Here is a 17,386-nt window from a genome sequence, read left to right as displayed (position 1 = left end):
TGACTGTGCTGGAAAAGCAAAAGGGAAGTGAACAAATACTTAAAAGAAGAAAATGTCGTTCAATCTCGTATCCAGCACTACTTCACTGCTTGTCTCATTATATACTCATCTAAAGATACACTTTGTACATGACAGACACCAATTAAGAGCCAGTATGATGTCCACAATATTTTATTTATTTCCAAAGCTTTTCATACAGTTGCATTTTGTACGTTATTCCACCACTACCACCACCACCACCTTTTTCCCTTTATATCTTCCAGCTTGGAGTTAAGTGGAAGTATAAAAGAGGACGTGAAGTCTTGCTGCACTGGAGAGGTAGCCATGAACGTAAATCACAGAAACTAAAGAGTGTTAAAAGCCTGTCAGTGAGACAGTGACAGTGTCAGGCATTGAACTTCATTACGTGCATTCCTGTCATTTATACTTGCATGAAAATAGACATAAGGCTTTTACAAGGCTGTAAATTAAATAATCACCTTAGATATGCCTGCCCCCCATGTTTGACAGTTCAATTACTGTGCATGATCTTTGATGGGATTTTCAAAAGCAGGCTGTGTTTACATACTCACACAAGTTTTATGTTCACACAGTGAGGAGTTTAAAATGTATTGGCAGTGTATCTTCATTTTGTGTATCTTTTATAGAGCCACGACAAAAATACCAAGAGCAGCAAACCAGTTCTTAGCATTGTTTTGTATTCACTTGAATATTTGAAAAAACAGTTGCTCTGATTGATTAAGTTAAAATCAATTAAAATTGGCATGATATCACTAAGGGAATTTCTGCATGTATAATTTAGAAACTTAATTTGGAAAAGCCTCACCCTGAAAAAATGGCTTTCTCAATCTCCAGCACTATGTCAGGAAGAGATTTTTCTAGACTGACAGTAATGAAGTTTTCTGGCACTGTGGGAGGCTCCAGAGCATCAAACTGAGACTGGAGTAGTTTCAGTGGCATGAAATGTCTTCTCCTCTTCTCCAGGCGGCGAGCAATGAGGTCTGCAGGACCATCCAGATGAACAAAGAGGATATTCAGTGCTGCATTTTCTCCTGGTTTCTCTGACAGGCTGTTTCCAATTGCAGATGCTCCACTAACTAATATATGTCGATAGATCTTCTTCAGTGCTGAACAGGCCAGAACCGCATCTTGTCTAGATAATTCTTCTCTATCGAACAGGAGAACATACAACACACTGTCGTGAGAGACCAGCCCTGTATCCTCGTAGAGGACAGCCTTGGGAGTGCTGATAGGCCAAACGAATGCCATGTGCTTGCACGTGTCTGTAACTATGCTTCAATTATGCAACAGTGCAATTAATGCACTGTTGAAGTTGAGTTGATTTTGGGAAGTTTATGGTGTTAAGCAGCATCCTTGGGCTGGCATGTTACAAAACACAGTGGACTTAACATAATAATCTAGACAAATTTCTCAGGAAATTAATCCATGCTCTAACAAGATATGATCACTTGGTGTGCACGTGGAAGCAATGGCCATTGTACAAAGCTAGAGCAACAAGAGTGTTAGGGCGAGATCGGATTCAGAGGAAGCTGGCTAGATATCACATTTTGGAAAAATAACTTTTGAGATGATCCATGTAAGCAAGATTCCATATGAAAAGTGGCTGGAAAATAAGTGTCTGATGTTATGCAGAGTGATTCCCCTTCCATCTACCCCTAACTGATTTTGTGATCCAAGAAGGCACATACCATACTGACAGCAAAGTTTAAGTTAAGGGCTGTGATAATAACCCTTTCCATTATGTAGTAAGTGTGCAAACAGGTGAAATGAACCATGATAAGCTGTGCCAAGTGCCAACCTCTATGGCTTTCCGCTGGCACCTTGCCAGACCAAATCTCCCCCTCTCTTTATGTTTCAGACCCTTTATGTTTCCTAATAGGCAGCAAATTGCTCCAGAGGTTGAGCAGTTTAGCAGACTTCTGCCAGTGAAACTCAGAAAATGCATTCTGTACCCAAGTTATTGAAAAATTCAAAGGATATCTGATACTGGTGTTAACTGGAAAAAAGATAAAGCCAAGGAAACAGAATGCAAAAATCAGTATTTGATCATTCTAGGACTCTTTGAAACTTCACAAAATGGTTTGAGAATGGAAGGAATCTCTGGAGGTCACCTGCTGCAAAATCCCACATTCAAGCAGGGACACTACAGCATGCATCACATTCAGACAGCTTTAGAACATGGATGCAGGGCCCACCACCTGTGGGCAGCCTGATTGCTACCAGAATTCAGTCACCCTTACCATTCCTCTTATGTTCAGGAGAAACAGCTCAAGCTTCAGTTCCGCATGCTCACTGCCTCTCGAACTGTAACCACTTGGAAGAGTCTGGCACTGTTTTCTTTGCAGTCCCCATTTATTATATATGGTCAACCTCGTGAGATCTCCCCCATGCCTCACAGTCCCAACTCTCTCAGCCTTTCCTCATAGGAGAGCTAGTCCTGTCAGTTCATCCTCACAGCCCTTTGCTGGGCTCTCTTTTGTATTGGGAAATCCAGAACCGGTCACAGTACTTCCAGGTGTGACCTCACCAGTACTGAGGGGAAGCATCACTTCCTTCCACCTGCTGGCAAAACTTCTCCTGAAGCAGACCAGGATATTGTTAGATATCTCTGCAGCAAGAGCTCGCTGGTAATGTTCAGTTTTTGTCCACCGGGACCTGCAGGGCCTCTCCTGTCAGGCTGCTCTCCAGCTTGGCAGCCCTCAGCATGTCCTGCTGCTTCAGACTGTTACTTTCCAAGTGCAGAACTACACTTCTCCTTGTTGAACTGTCACTTCACCTCTCCTGACGGCGTAGGTTCCTCTGAATGCCACTTTGGCGCTCAACCCTATCAGCCAATCATCTCAGCTGGGTCAACTGCAAGCTTGCTCCGGGTATTTTTTTAACCCAGATCACATATGAGGATGAACAGAGTCAGATCCAGTCTCTACCCATGTAATACACTTCTAGTTATTGGCATCCAAGTAGACTTTGTGCCACTGATCATCAGCTTCTAAGCCTGGCCTCTCAGTTTTCAGTCTAACTCACCAGCCCATACTTCATCATCTTCTCTACGAAGATCCCATGTGAAACAAATTAAAAACCTCACTTATGTTCACGAAGACAATATCCACTGCTTTCTGCTCACCTGCTAAGCCAGTCATTTCATTATAGAAGATTACCAGGTTTGTCAAGCATGACAACACCTTTGTAAATCCACACTGACTGCTCGATTCCTTCCCTTTCACATGCCTGCAGTGGTTTCCAAAACAATTGTTTCATCATCCCCTCAGAGATCAAGGTGAGGCTAACCAACCTGTACTTTTCTGTGTCTTCCCCTTTGCTCTCTTCTTGAATAATAACATTTACTTTCTTTCAGTCATCAAGCACCTCTCCCAGTTGCCATGACTTGTTAAAAGATCACCAAAAGTAGCACCAAAAACATCAACTAGCTTCCTTAGTGTTCATGGGTGCATCTCGTCAGGGCCTGTAGACTTGTTAAGTCCACTCTGCTCAAGTATTCTCTAATCCAATCCTCTTCTACCAGGAGAGGATCTTCCTTGATCCAGACTTAACCACAGGTGTCCATGGAAAAAGCCTGGGAATCCCAGGCTTATAAATTGTTAAAAAAAAAAATTTATATCCACCTTCCTAGTAAAGACTAAATTGGGAGAGGCTGAGGTACAGCCCTGTGTCACTACAGTCTCTGCCCCAATCTGATATCACACACATTTTCCCTGGCCTTTCTTTTACTACATATGTACTAACAGAAGCCCTTCTGGTTGCCTTTATTGTTCCTCACCAAATTCAGCTCCAAACAGGCTTTGTCTTTCCTAACAACATCTCTGCATCCTTAGACAGTGCTTCTATATTCTTCACAGGTTACTTGCCTCTGCTTTCTCCCTCTGTATGCTTCCTTATTATGCTTCAGTTTTGCCAGAAGCTCCTTGTTCATCCACACGTCTCTCAGAATTTCTGGCTGGCTCTGAGCTTGCTGGGAGGGACTGCATTTGGGCTTGGCACAGGTGATATGCAAACATCAGCAAGTTTTCTGGGCCCCTCTTTGCTCAATGCCTTAATCCCATGGAACACTTCCAAGCAGATTCTTGAAGTAAGCTCTCCCCAAGTACACGGTTGTGCTCTCGCTTTTCTCCTGCTTTACCCTCTCAGGAACCTGAATGCCACCATCTCACGGTCATTGAATCTAGGGCTGCCTATGAGCTTCACATTTCCAGTAAGCCCTCCCTTGTCTGTATGTATGAGATCCATCAAAGCATCTCTCCTTGCTGGCTTGCCTGTCACTAGAGTCAGAAAGTGTCACTGATGCTCTCCAATGATTCTGCACTGCTTATGTCTAGCTGTGTTGTTCCTGTAGCAGACACGCTCTACATTGCCAAAACAATGATTTACTCTTCAATCCTCACCTATAAGCCCTCAGCTGGCTCCTCAGTCAATCTCAGGCTGAATGCACTTCAGCTGCTCTCTCACATAAAAGCCAGCTCCTTCTCTATGACTTCTACACTTTGCCTTCCTACAGAGCCTGTCTCCCTCCAGTGCGGTACTCAAGCCATTTGAGCCACACTACCAGACCTCCATGATTCCAACAAGATCATAGCCCTGCAACTGCACAGAGTTCTCTAAAGTCCCATGTTTATGTCCCATGTTGCATCTATTAATGTGCAGACATTTCAGAGGCACTCCACTGTTTCCCAGAAGAGGTCTGTTGCTTTTTTCCCCCCACCCTTCTTCTTTAGACTCATTCCCTATTGATGGTTCCTTGTTTGCATGCAAATACTTGAAGTGCTCTTTGTCAACCTTATTCTTCACAAGTCTGCTGGTAACTTTCTCTCTCTCCCCTGCCATTCCTGCTTTAAAGCCCACCTTTCCAGGTTAGATATCCTGCTGGCAAAGACAGCTCTGCCTCACTGAACAGGCTGGACCCAACTCTCCCAACCAGATGCTGATTATCCAACAGGATTCAATTGTCAACGAAACCAAAATACCATTCAAAGCTTCACAACCAATTGCAGAAATGCAATTTCAGTGTCTATATAATTTTTTGTCCTACTATTATTGCCCTTGTATTCTGTGTTATACCCATTTTAAGTAGATCACGTAGGGTTTATTGTCCTTGAAATGATCCACAGACAAGAGAAAAAACAACTATCACTGGCAACAATTTTCCCAAAACTATTATTCAGGGATTATTACATCCTTAGGAACTATTATGGCACCTTAGACTACTGAAAATGGAATGCCTTTACTAGCTGCAAAAGTTTTTACACTACTGTGTCTATTTCTGTTTTGGAACATTTTGTTTTGTTTTGTTTTTTATTTGTCTAGAACCCCAAATTTCTTCAATCTAGAGGTTCTCTTACCTCCTCAGTATATCATGCAATGCACACAGCCACGGAATCCTGTCCTAGAAGCAAAACAAATTAATTGAAAATGGTATGTGAAATGCATTTGAGAGAATCACTTTTAACATCTGGAGCATTTATTAGAATTAATATGTACAGCCATTTCATTTTTCATTGTCATTCTTCCTAATATAGATTTCTACCACTGCCTGCATCCTAAGAAATGCAAGGCATGTTATTGATATGATACTTATACACACCAGCAAGTTTCTTACGAGGTAAAACAGTTTGAAGAACAGATAAATTGTATCTTGCTTCTACAATACGTTTCAAATATAGTCTGCTCTCAGACAGCTGCTGACATAGCTTGAATGGTTATCTCTTTTCCCTTCTCTACAAGGCTGAGGCTTTCAGGAACTACTCCAAGGTGCTAAGACAGACCTAAATTTATTTATCTGCAGTAACTATACAATTTTTATGACAGCAGCAACCACAACTAAATGCACCCATAGCCACAGTTTTGCAACAACTTTGCTCAGTACTTGGCAAAGGCAGTGCGAGCGATCGATTGGCTTCTTAATATAATCTGTTCTTGAACATAAACTTTCAGCAACTTTTGTCACACCAGCTGAGCAGTAAACTATTGATCCCATTTCACCTTTCTGCACAGCTCTTGCTGAATGAGGGCAACAAATTAAGATACAGATAGATAAATACAACATTTTCTTGTTATTATAATTACAGATTCACTTTCCATTGCCATTCAAGTAGGCACCTTTTGTAATTCTGCACCACTGATGTTCAGAAGAGATACTTGCTTGGCACCACACACCAGTAACACTGATCATTCAATTATGCAGTACTGCTTTACATGACACAATGACTTTTGTGAACGTCCAGACAGAAACATGTAATCTAAAGCTGCAGTTCCATTCATTGATGTAGAGGAATAGCTCCCCCAGGTGCCTAAAGAAAAGCATGGCCAGCAGGTTGTGGGAGATGATCCTCCCCCCCTATTCTGGCCTGGTGAGGCCCCACAGAGCACTGTGTAAAGTTCTGGCCTCTTCAGTTCAAGAGAGAGACCAGCAAAGAGCTGTAACGATGATGAGATGATGTCTGCAGCATCTCCCTTATTCCCTTACAAGGAAAAGCTGAGAGTCCTGAGACTGTTCAGCCTGGCAAAGAGAAGACTAAAGGAGGATCTTATCAGTGTTTAAAAATATCTAATGGACAGTCAAGTGGATGAAGCCAGGCTCTTTTCAGTGGTTCTCAGTGGCAGGACAAGGGGCAATAGGCACAGGAAGTTCCCATAAAAATGGATTTATTTAGAGTGAGGGTGACAGAGTTATGGAATAGGCTGCCCAAAGAGATTGTGGAGTCTCCTTCTCTGTAAGTATTCAAAACCCATCAGGACAGTTTCCTGTGCAACCTACTGTAGGGTACCTGCTTTAGCAGAGGGTTGGACTGGATGATCTCCAGAGGTCTTTTCTGACCTTTGCAGTGCTGTGATTCTTATAAACTAGAGACCCAGACAATCAACCTATGTTTACATATGAAATACAATTTTTTGTAATATGATTTGCCAAAGGCTGCAATTATAAAGTAGTATTGATAACAACTGTTTCAGAATTCATAGGAATTACCTCATCATTTAGCGGTATCCCTGCTGCCATCTTCCTTTTATTCTCTGGAGAATGATAGTCATCTGCATCATAGAATTTCCACCTCAGCTAAGAAAAAAGAAAATAAAAAAAGAAAAAAAGATCATTCAGCCAAATCAGATTAGGATATATACTATCAAGGATCCCAGAATTTATCATGACACCACAAATCTAGAGGCCTCTTACACCTCATCATGAATCACCATTAATTAATGCAATGCCTTTTACCACAACTACCAGCTCAGCACAACAACAGCAACAACTGACGCATAACTGCTGTTCCTTTAGACGGTGTTTCGTTGGCAATGGCTGCGCAAACCGGCTTCAAGTGAGCAGGCAGACTGTGCTGTGAAGCTACAGCAAGACTAAGTGCCAGTTGTCCAAGAGCTGCGGGTCGCCAGACGGAGCGACTTAAGAAGTAGTGACGAACATCGGTAGAAGAACAGAATGCAGCCGTACCTTTGCTGCCAAACGCGACCCAACCGTGGTTCTGCAAAGAAGCACAAGGAGCTCATTATTGCAGCACATCTGAGAGACAGGGATCCCAGAACGACCTTTCTAGGGAGACAAATCTTTATGTACAGCCGTAAAACAAAACCGGGCATGACTACGAGCCCACGCTTCGAAAAACCAAACCAGAGCCCTTCTCTTCCCCACTCGTGCCGCGGTGTGGAGGCTGAGGCCGGCTGCGGGGGAGCGCTGCGCCTGGCCGAGCCGCGTCCGGGCCCTACCGCCACCGCCAGGGCTGGTCGCACCGCAGACCCTCGCCTCGCCGCCCGGTACCTACTTCCCGCAGCCGCTGACGCCCATGACCACCACCAGCACCATGGCACAGCCCCGCCCGTTCCGCGCAGCCTTCCCCTCCGTCGCCACCGGCCCGGCCCGCCCCCGGCTGCGGCGGGCGGATCCCGGCCAGGCTGGGTCGCTCAGCTGGGGCTGCTGGGGCCGCGGACGTTGTGCCCGCGGCAGTTACTGGTCCCGCTTACGTAACATCGTCTGACAGGAACGTGGAGCGTGCACGGCTGTCTGCAGACACCGCTTTCCCTTTGCTCGCGGACTCCCGCCCTTACATCTAATTAGCCCATTGATCCGCGCCGCGGTTACCCCGCTCTGCCAGTTTAAAAGGCTCCTGGAGTGAACGCGCGGGCACCGCCTCCCCGCCGGGAGCCCTGGACAGCTCCGCGTTGTTGAGCGAGCGGCTCCACCTGGCGACTGGGCGCTGCCATGGAGCGCTGCCATGGAGCTGCCCGGACGGAGCGGCGGGGAGAGGCGGCACTTGTTGCTCCCGAGCGTTTAGTTTGAGTTTAACCCAGAGAATTCACGCTTTAGGGCCGTGACTTCAAACGTCCTTTCTTCCAGTGCAGTCTCTATAGGAAAACATCACCGCTTCCCTATCTGGTGGTTTTCAGCTTTTTGTAGTCACTTCTCCTAGGGTTTAGTTGCTAGTTGCATCAAACTCCAGGTGAAGTGATTGCTGTCTGCTGCTGGTGCAGTGGTGGGGGATATGGTACAGCAGCAGCTAGGAGTAACAGATCTCCCCTGCATGACTGGGAACGGCATCTTTCTGGAAAGTGTTGCAGTCTGAACAGAGAGTGATGACAAGAACTGGTGAGTGGAGCCATTTCTTTTTTATTTCTTGCTTTTCAGCAAGTGTTGTGGTATGACACTTATGAGGCCAAGGTAGATAGAGCTGAGGGATCGGCACTTGGCTGGGTGTGAGGTGCCTCAGGCCTAAAGCTTGCACTTATGTGTTTGATCACAGCACGTATAACACCAGAGATACTGCAGTCATTAATTCCTCCAGCACTGGTATCTTTGCCACGTGAAAGTGGCAGCATCATGAGGGCCACAGTCATCAACAATGGATGGTAGATGTTAAGTGTGTTATGTTACAGGTACCAAATTGTTCCACAATAGAGCCAGTTCTGAATGTTTCTCACACAGTCATTGTTATTTGGCACATATCTCATGCTTGTGCATGAGAAATTGTGGTTTGATATAACAAGAGGTTTTAAATGAACAAGTTTAGTGATACAATATAATTAACAATACTGATCTGATAACACTTTTATTCTAATATTCCCTTGCTAGTTTCACTCATACACATTGATAGAAATGTTTTTGTTTTTCTTTAGTTTATGAAAAATGTTTAATAGACATTGCCATTACAAACTGCATTAATTGAAATGGCTTTGAGAATTGAGCTTAAGGGAAAATATCTCCATGTTTTCATGATATACATCCCCTCCCCTCCCTCCTCATCTCCCTTTCCCTCCCCCTTTCCCTTCCTTCTTTTTCTTCTTTTTCTTTTTCATTTCTTTTTCTCTTTCTCTTACTCTTTTTTTTTTTTTTTTTTTCTTTTCTTTTTCCAGTGGGGAAGAAATGTCTAAGAAGTTGCAGAATGAACAGGTTCATGACACACTGAATATACAAAAGTAAATCAAACCTTATATTTAGATTAGAGATCTAATAGCAAGGTTGATTCTTAATGCTATAAATTACATTCTTCTTCTTTACTACACTTCTATATTAGTTCCTCCTTTGAAGGAATAAAATTACTAAATTACTATCCAGTAAGCAGCTAATAACACCAGATTCTCAAATAGAAAGCTTTCTCTGAAATTGGGATGATTAAGTCAATCCCAGTTTCTGAAACCAGAACAGATAATGGGACATTTCATGAATCAAGCTGCAGAAGAAATTCTGAAAGTACATTAAGTATCTCAGTCAGCGTGATTTTTTTTTTCCTTTACAGAGCACTTTGGAGATGTTCTGAAAGATGGATGTCTTTTATTTCCCCCCTGTAATCTGTCTCTGACAATTCAACTTAGAGTTCACATACCTATTAAGACTTTCTCAACAGTGAGCTGTGCCTTCCAAGTTATTAGACTCTCACCCAAGCAGACAATCCTCAAATTACTGACAGACCGCAGTGCTTACTTTAAGGTGTCCAGTGACTGAATGCAAATTATGCTTTAATAGCACTATGTTTGTGCTAAATTAATTGAACTCTCCTGGCATCTTTTCAATGTATTGGTTGATTAATTGTGAAGCATGGGGAAATGTTTCTTTAAAATGTGAATTCTTAGGATACAACAGTGAACTAACTTGAAAACACCCATGGTCATATTAACCATGGAAACACTGCCACAACTGTTGATCCCACTCCTGGAAATAAAATATTCTTCTGTTGTTTACTGGCTACTCCACCTTTCATGCACCACCACTGGTTTTGTAATAAATTATCACAGCTTCACCTGGTTTTATTGCTACAAAACAGACGAATGAGTTTCTCTGACATCTTGTAAGAAGCACCATGCCAAGCTGGAGTGATGTCAGATAGCAGCTATTTTTGGCATCAGTGTATTTGCAGAAAGTCTTCCATAGAATTTTCTTTTACTTAAGGCTAGGCTAAGCTACCATGGGAGTGCATCCTCAGGGCTGTGTGAGCAATGGTACACTGTGCATACACTGTGGGAAAACAGAGAGGGAGAAAACTAATCAAATTGTACAAACAAAGGAGCCTAGAGGTAATGTGAGAAGCAAGAAGGTGATTATATTCAGATTTCCTTCAGATGTGGTTGACTTTATTTGCGCAAATATAATTCACGTTAATAACCAGCTGGACAGCTGACTGGATAAAACTCAGCCAAAAGGTTGTCCTAACAAAATCATACTATGTATGCTTCAGTGTCCAATATGAGATGAGTTTAAACAAGTCATAGGTACTTTCACTGAGATATGTGAATCCTTTAGGTTGAGGTGAATGAGAATTTTCCTTCCAGTCCATTTTAGGTGCAGGCAAGAGGTATTTTTTTCCAGCTTTTCTTTATTTAATAGCATGGAAGAGCTTCATTTTAATCTTTGTTGTTTATTCACATATGTGTATCTCTAGAAATTTATTCTGATGATGTAATTCCATTGAAGACCATTTGCAATAGTTGGCACAGGTATCTTCTCCCTACTATTTGAAATTCTTATCTCCCACATTGGCAGAGTATATAACTTGATTCTGAAGCTTTGATGTAGTTATACAAATAAGCTGTCTGGTTTCATGAATTCTGAAGTACATTTACATAACCAAAACAGGAGACAACAGAATGTAAATATCTTACAATGCTTTATTCACTAGGTGAAATGCAGTGGTAAAGAGCAAAGAATCAAGTATCTTAGAAAGTCAAAAGTTCTGTAAGATCTGACAGAAAACTCATTGCATGCTTCCAGCTCTTAAAGACTTTCTAAGTTACTGTGTTTCAAAATGATTTTAAATGGCATTTATTGTCAATTTTGTTGTGTTTTGGAAAATTATTGGACTTTTTCTTAGGCTCTCTGTTTTGGGCAATTGTTTGATACTGAATGCTTGGATATAAGAAAGGTTTATCATCTACTTTAATTAGTTATCTAATTTTTGGGAAGGGTAACACAAAGAATTAAGGGATTCTAGCTTTCTTAGTAGTATATTTATTTAACTTTACTGCATGTTCATCCTTCCCAGAGATACTAAGGATCTGTTTTGTTCAGAATACTGTAAAGGGCAAAGTGAGAAGAAATAGGAAGAAAACCACAAAACCAACAGCTTTCCCCCCCCTTTTTCTAAAAAGCACGCTCCTTCTGATTCTAGTTCCTAATTGAAACTTATCACAATGTAATGGAGAACAGCTATAAAAGAAGACAGGCCTCTTAACGCTTCTCTGAAACACCCAGCATTATGGGCATCTGTTTCTTATGAAAGTGAGTGCTCAGATACAGTGGGTAGTCCCAACTTTCTGAATTTTAGAGAACAACTGTCCTTCAGGCAGCTTAATTCCTAAATTACTTTTGGGACTTAAATGAAATCCTGGATATATGCTGACCATAAACGCAAACTGATATGATATGTTCACTGTAAGAAGTGTCACTTACAGTGGGGTGTTTTTTAGTCACAATTAGTCCTTGTCATGAAGTAGATCGACTTCAAATTTTGACTGTGTAAATTGAAATTATGCCAAGAATTTTTACAGTTTGTAATGCAGAATAAGTCAATACACTGTCTAAACTTCTTTCTTTTTGACTGTATGCTAAATATGCACATTACATTGAAGAGAACAAAGTGGATCTCAGTCCCCAATAGGATTTCCCAGTACTGAGAATAAAATTAATCGGTCTGATGAATCTGCCAAGTTTTCAGAAATTTGAGACTAGTAAATAAAACTAAAGCAATTATAGGTATTAAAAATCATATTAAACATTTGTACATGCTACTTCATTAAATATTTTCATACTGGAGGGCAGTGCTAGAGGGTATGTTGCACATGAAATAAGGAATGAGAGTTGTAAATAGTTTTTCTTGTATTTCCAGTTTAAGGACAAAAAATGCCAAGTAAAAAGGGAATGAGAATGGTTTGACTTTGTTACTTCTAAGCAACTTAAGTGTTCTTAGCTTGTCTGTGAAGCCAAACGGGTGACAAAGTTACCTGAATCCAGCTATAGGGAAAAGAAGAATGCATTACGTCATACCCTGTTATAAACTTTTCTTACCTGTACATGCCTTAGTTTGTTGATTTCTGTATATGGAAGCTGAAGAAAGCACTGAACTAAGAGCTAAATGTACTTTTTTTTTTCTTTTTTTCCCCAGCAAAAACATAGTAAATACTGTATTATGCTTATGCAATACCTAGTTGATTCACTTCCAAGAAAACTAGTTGTTTTCTTACATGATAGCTCCTTAAGCCTTGAAAACATCTTAATATTATGGTCTATACTCCGAGTCCAGAATAAATCTTACAATACCAACTCCACAAGAAACCTACCAAAATTAATCTAATGTAAAAAGTCAAAGTCTGTTTTCCCACATAACAGTTTCTCCATATGACCTGATCAAAACCAGTGCATTAACATGAGGACTCCTGGGAAGTGCTCAACAATCAAAATCATTTTTAAAGTTTGAGGTCATAAAATAGTGTGCTATTTAATCTGCCATGTTTAGTGGGTGAAAAGAATGTGGGAAAATTACACTCTTTTTAGTCCAGAGTCACAAACAGAGCTGCAGTAGCTCAATTCAAAAGTGATTGTGAAAGCCAAGGGGCTATGCCTCATGTGTTCCTTTTGTGTTCCTTTGGAGCAAAGTCTGTAAAATACCACAGTCTTTCTGTTTGTGTAAAGCTGCTAAAGCACAGTGCTCACAGTGACTGTGCAGCCACTGCTAGCAGGCCAAAGTTATGTGCAATTGAGAGTAATCTCAGTGTTACTGCAGGGCAGACTGGAGATTAAGTCTGCAGACTTAAGAGAAGAATTTGTTTGATTCAGTCTCTTCAGAAATGAATCTGGAATATCTGAAGAGAACATCAGCAGAGCTGTACTGGTTTTGTTCCTGTCTAAATCAAGCGCCATGGGACATATAAGGAAGCTGCTAGGCTGTGTAGGGATGAGGTCAGGAAAGCCAAGGCTCAGCTTGAACTAAACTTGGCAAGGGGTGCCAAGAAGAACAAGAAAGGCTTCTACAGGTACCTCAACCTGAAAAGAGAAATCCAACTCCCTCCAGTGAGCATCACAGGCAAAGTCATAACAGCAAAGAGAAGGCTGAGGTACTCAACAACATTTTTGCTTGGTCTTCTCTAATAGCTGCTCATGACACAGCCCTTGAACAAATGGTTCCAAAGGAGGGGATTGGGCAAGCATCATCCTTCCTGCTGTGAGCAAAGATAGGGTTCATGACCACCTGAGAAACCTGAACATACACAAGTCTATGGGTCCCAGTGAGGTGCACCCCAGAGTCCTGAGGGAATGGTGTAGTTGCCAAGCCTCCCTCAGTGATATCTGAAAAATAGCGGCAGTTGGGTGAAGTCCCTGATGACAGGAAAAAGGCAATATTACGTATATTTTTAAGAAGGATAAAAAGGATGGCCCCAGGAACTACCGATCCATCAGACTCACCTCTGTGCCAGGAAAGATCCTCTTGGAAGCTTTGCTAAGGCATGTGGAAAGCAGGAAGGTGATACGGGAGAAGCAGCACGGCTTCACCAAGGGGAAGTCCTGTTTGACAACCTAGAGGCCTTTTATGGTGGTGTAACTACATCAGTGGACAAAGGAAGAGACATATGTGCTCTAACTCTTACAGTGTAAAATACATGTACTGGATTTTTCAGCATGATTTACAATAGCAGCAATGATACTAATATGGAACTATTAATTCTGATAGCACTCAAAGCACTATTAAAATATAGCCACCTGAAAATGGAAAGGAGAAAATATCTTAAAATGTTTATACTAGAAGTGAATTTAAATGACTGTTACTGAGCAGGTAGCAGTGAATGCTTTTGAAGTCTGCTCTGTGTCTGGTGGCTTTTTAAAAATTTATTATTTTATTTTATTTTTGCATTTGGTTAGTGCACATCTCTTTCCTGAATAGTCAAGCCTTTGTTCTACAGTCACTTACAAGCATACTTAACTCTTCGGCCATACAGCTTGTCACATGCAAAGTTGTTAGCAATAGAGGTAACAACACTTAAATCCTGATCCAGTATTTACTAGCTTTTCCATAACTATAAGCCGAGGTCAATAAGGAGCAATAGTCCACAGAGTAATTTGGAAAAGAATTAATGACAAAAATCAGAAACTATAAAGACAGCTGTATCAGAAACTGAATTTTGTTGCATATGCTTATTTAAAAATCAAGGTGTTATTGTAATAACGGGCTCTTTATGGAGATTATATGCTGGCAATATTAACAAACCTGAAATTCTTGTTGCATATGATGTATGTTCTTCCTGTATTCCTCAACTTGTTCTCAGAATGTACATGGAATTTTTACCTGATTTACCTTATGTACAAAGCAGAAGTTTAATTCTCTGGACTTTAACGTGATCTAAATCTGACTACCCATTCAGGCCCCAACTTTGAGGATAATTCCAATCTGAAAAAAAAATGCTTTACACACATTTGAAGTTGGGCAAACAGAAATATAGACAAGGTATATAAAATCTGCACTGTGTGACGTAAGCATTAACAATCAGTAACTAAAAAGAAGAGAAGAAACAATAAAGGACATTGGCCCATAGGTGGCAATGAGAGAGCAAGTGCTCACATGGCCAAGAAAGCAGCTTGGCCTGTGGCCAGCAGTGATTGTACTCAGCTCTGGCCCCACCTCAAACAGTATTCCCTTTTGGGCCCCTCATTAAAAGAAAGACACTGAAGTGTTGAAGCCTGTCCAAGAAAAGCAACAAAGCTGGTGAATGTTCTACAGAGCAAGACATATGAGGAGAGGCTAAAGGAACGGGGGTTATTTAGCATCGAGAAAAGGAGGCTCAGGGAGAGAGACTTCATTGCTCTCTAAGCTGCTTGGAAGGAGTAGTAGAGTAGTGAATAGTTGTAGTAGTGTGGAAGTTGATCTCTTCTTCCAGGTGACAGATGCTAGGACAAGAGGAAACTGACTCAAGCTGCATTAGGGTTAGTTTAAGTAGGAAAAATTCTTCACTGAAGGTTATGTGGAGCATTGGAACCAGCTACGTAGGTTGTGTCACCATCCCTGAAGGTGTTAAAATGATATGGTAGATATGGTGATAAAGCATATTGTTTAGTGGTAGACTTGGCTGTGCTAGATTAACAGGGATGATCTTAGAGATCTTTTCCAGCCTAAATGTTTCTATGATTGTATGAACACGACCAAAACTTGTCCAAACTTTCAGATGTTTGAAAGTGCTTGTGTAAACAGAAACAGAAATGAAACATTATTGCAAGCAAGCTCTGCCCATCAGCAGTCACATTCTACCCTGGAACAAGAATAGTAGAAAAGAAGACATAAATAGGTGTGCAGTAGGTGTTATTCCATTGTATGCTCAGTAAGCTAGGCTTTGGGGATTGTGAGAGCTTTTCAAAGCCTGGCTCTGAGGAGATGAGCTGGCCATCTGGTAACTTGTGCTAGGGTAGTTTTTGTCTATGTTATGACAAATGTTAGTGTTAAAGTAACAATCAACTTTTACTCTTGCTTTTGTTTCTCCAGAATTACTGAAGTTCATTAGCTGAAAACATGGGATTATTTTGAATTGGAGCCTTAGTAAATGATCATTTAGATAGGTATTTTTCACAGGAGGAGTAGTTCAAGCTGTAGGTGGACAATATCTGCAAATGTACCTCCACATAAAGTTTTTAGGTGGGCAAAAGCAATATATATGTTGCAGTATTCTTAATCTGTTCACAAAAACAGTCAAGAAAGGAGAGCTCAGATTTTCATCTTGGTCCACGGATGCAGAATGCATTTGTTTGGATTATTAAGTCTCTGGTAATGTTCTTTTTGATTCATTACAGATCAGTGAGATACATAGATATGACAGCCACTTTGTATTCAGCAAAAGACATTCATGTTCCATTAGATAATGAATCAACTGTAGATATCCGAAACCACCAGCTTTGTCACATACAAAACCTGTTAGTCTTTCAGGAATGCAAGCTTAAGAGTTTCTTTGAGGCTTTTAACAAGCAAGGTAACTTGCTGCATTTCTTGTATGAAAGCAGCTACAAAGAAAATAGTGAGAGCAAATATTTGGCAACAAGCAGGAGGAGGCTCCTTGGAGAAGCTCTACAGGGAATGAAAAGAGTGCACTGCTTGCTGTAGTTTTTCTGGCAACAATGCTGGAAAAAGACTGAAAAACCCCTGAAAAGAATCTACTGAAGAAACATTTCAATTTCCACTGGCAGAAACACAGCTAGTCCTAGGAATCCATGAACTGTGACATTTGTCTCACTGACTTTGTGCTCTCTAAACTAAAGCTTCTGAGATGATGTTTGCCCTTATGGTAGTTAGCTTGAATGTATTAAAATGAGTGGAAAGTTTGTTCCAGTGACCAGCTTTCAAATGTGATGTTGTCAATGTGGCCTAACTCAGGTAAATGCTAACAGATACTTAAGCTTCCAGGTGACATCTACAGAAAGTCTGCTAAGAAGTTTGTGCAGTAAATTTAACCCATTCTTCTCTGCAGAACTGGAGTACTATGATGTTTTATTTCCCAGCACTTCCTGAATCTGCAGAGATCACGGAACTGCAGCAGTGAAAGCAAGTGCATTCTTCTGACTCGCCCCTGCTCCCTCTTGTGAACTGTGCTGGTGATGATATGCAAGGAGTGCACACAAGCTGTGATACACCCCTGCTGATGACAGTAGGCATTTAGCGCTTTCTGCTGCTGTAATTGTGACCTAATATTGCATGGATAGCTCTGCATTTTTAGTGGATTTGTAGTGAGATCATGTTTGACTCAAAAATTTCCTGTGGATTACAAACTTGAGAATCCCGGTACTTTGGTGCTACCATCAATAGTGTGGTATTTTACAGATCTTGTTACATTTTCTTTCATGAAATAAACTTTCAGTGCTTTTGAAATATAAAAGGAAGTAGAA

The 17,386-nt window shown here is 41.3% G+C and overlaps 2 protein-coding genes across 4 annotated transcripts in view; one reads left to right on the top strand and one right to left on the bottom strand.

Moving 5' to 3' along the window:
- Positions 1–155: 155 nt before the first annotated feature.
- IDNK (IDNK gluconokinase) lies at positions 156–8,104 on the bottom strand. Of its 3 annotated transcripts, none has more exons than XM_015849241.2 (5): positions 8,005–8,104; positions 7,478–7,572; positions 7,001–7,087; positions 5,376–5,419; positions 156–1,168 (listed from the first exon to the last, which is right to left on the bottom strand). In XM_015849241.2, exons 1-5 carry the CDS (start codon positions 8,009–8,011, stop codon positions 823–825), a joined length of 579 nt encoding a protein of 192 aa, XP_015704727.1. In that variant the 5' UTR covers positions 8,012–8,104; the 3' UTR covers positions 156–822. The 3 variants fall into 3 exon arrangements, with proteins under 3 accessions (XP_015704727.1, XP_015704728.1, XP_015704730.1); XM_015849242.2 differs by lacking the exon at positions 8,005–8,104 and adding an exon at positions 7,806–7,995 and having other exon boundaries at positions 7,478–7,508; XM_015849244.2 differs by lacking the exon at positions 8,005–8,104 and adding an exon at positions 7,806–7,994.
- Positions 8,105–8,275: 171 nt separating this feature from the next.
- FRMD3 (FERM domain containing 3) overlaps positions 8,276–17,386 on the top strand; it is a 138,712-nt gene continuing 129,601 nt past the window's right edge. Inside the window, exon 1 of the mRNA XM_015849240.2 lies at positions 8,276–8,626. The gene's annotated coding sequence lies outside the window, so the exon portion shown is untranslated. The remainder of the gene's footprint in view (positions 8,627–17,386) is intronic.

This window comes from Coturnix japonica, chromosome Z (assembly GCF_001577835.2).
Source record: "Coturnix japonica isolate 7356 chromosome Z, Coturnix japonica 2.1, whole genome shotgun sequence".
NCBI lineage: Eukaryota > Metazoa > Chordata > Aves > Galliformes > Phasianidae > Coturnix > Coturnix japonica.
Note: the sequence above shows the minus strand (reverse complement) of the source record. Positions and strands in the feature narration are given on the sequence as shown.

Bases quoted from the DNA above. Each gene is read 5' to 3' on its own strand.
- IDNK (XM_015849241.2), bottom strand. The intron at 5,420-7,000 runs GTAATTCCTATG...TTTTGCTTCTAG, and splicing joins GGATACCGCTAAATGATGAG to GACAGGATTCCGTGGCTGTG. The intron at 1,169-5,375 runs GTAAGAGAACCT...CCTGTTCGATAG, and splicing joins TTGCATGATATACTGAGGAG to AGAAGAATTATCTAGACAAG.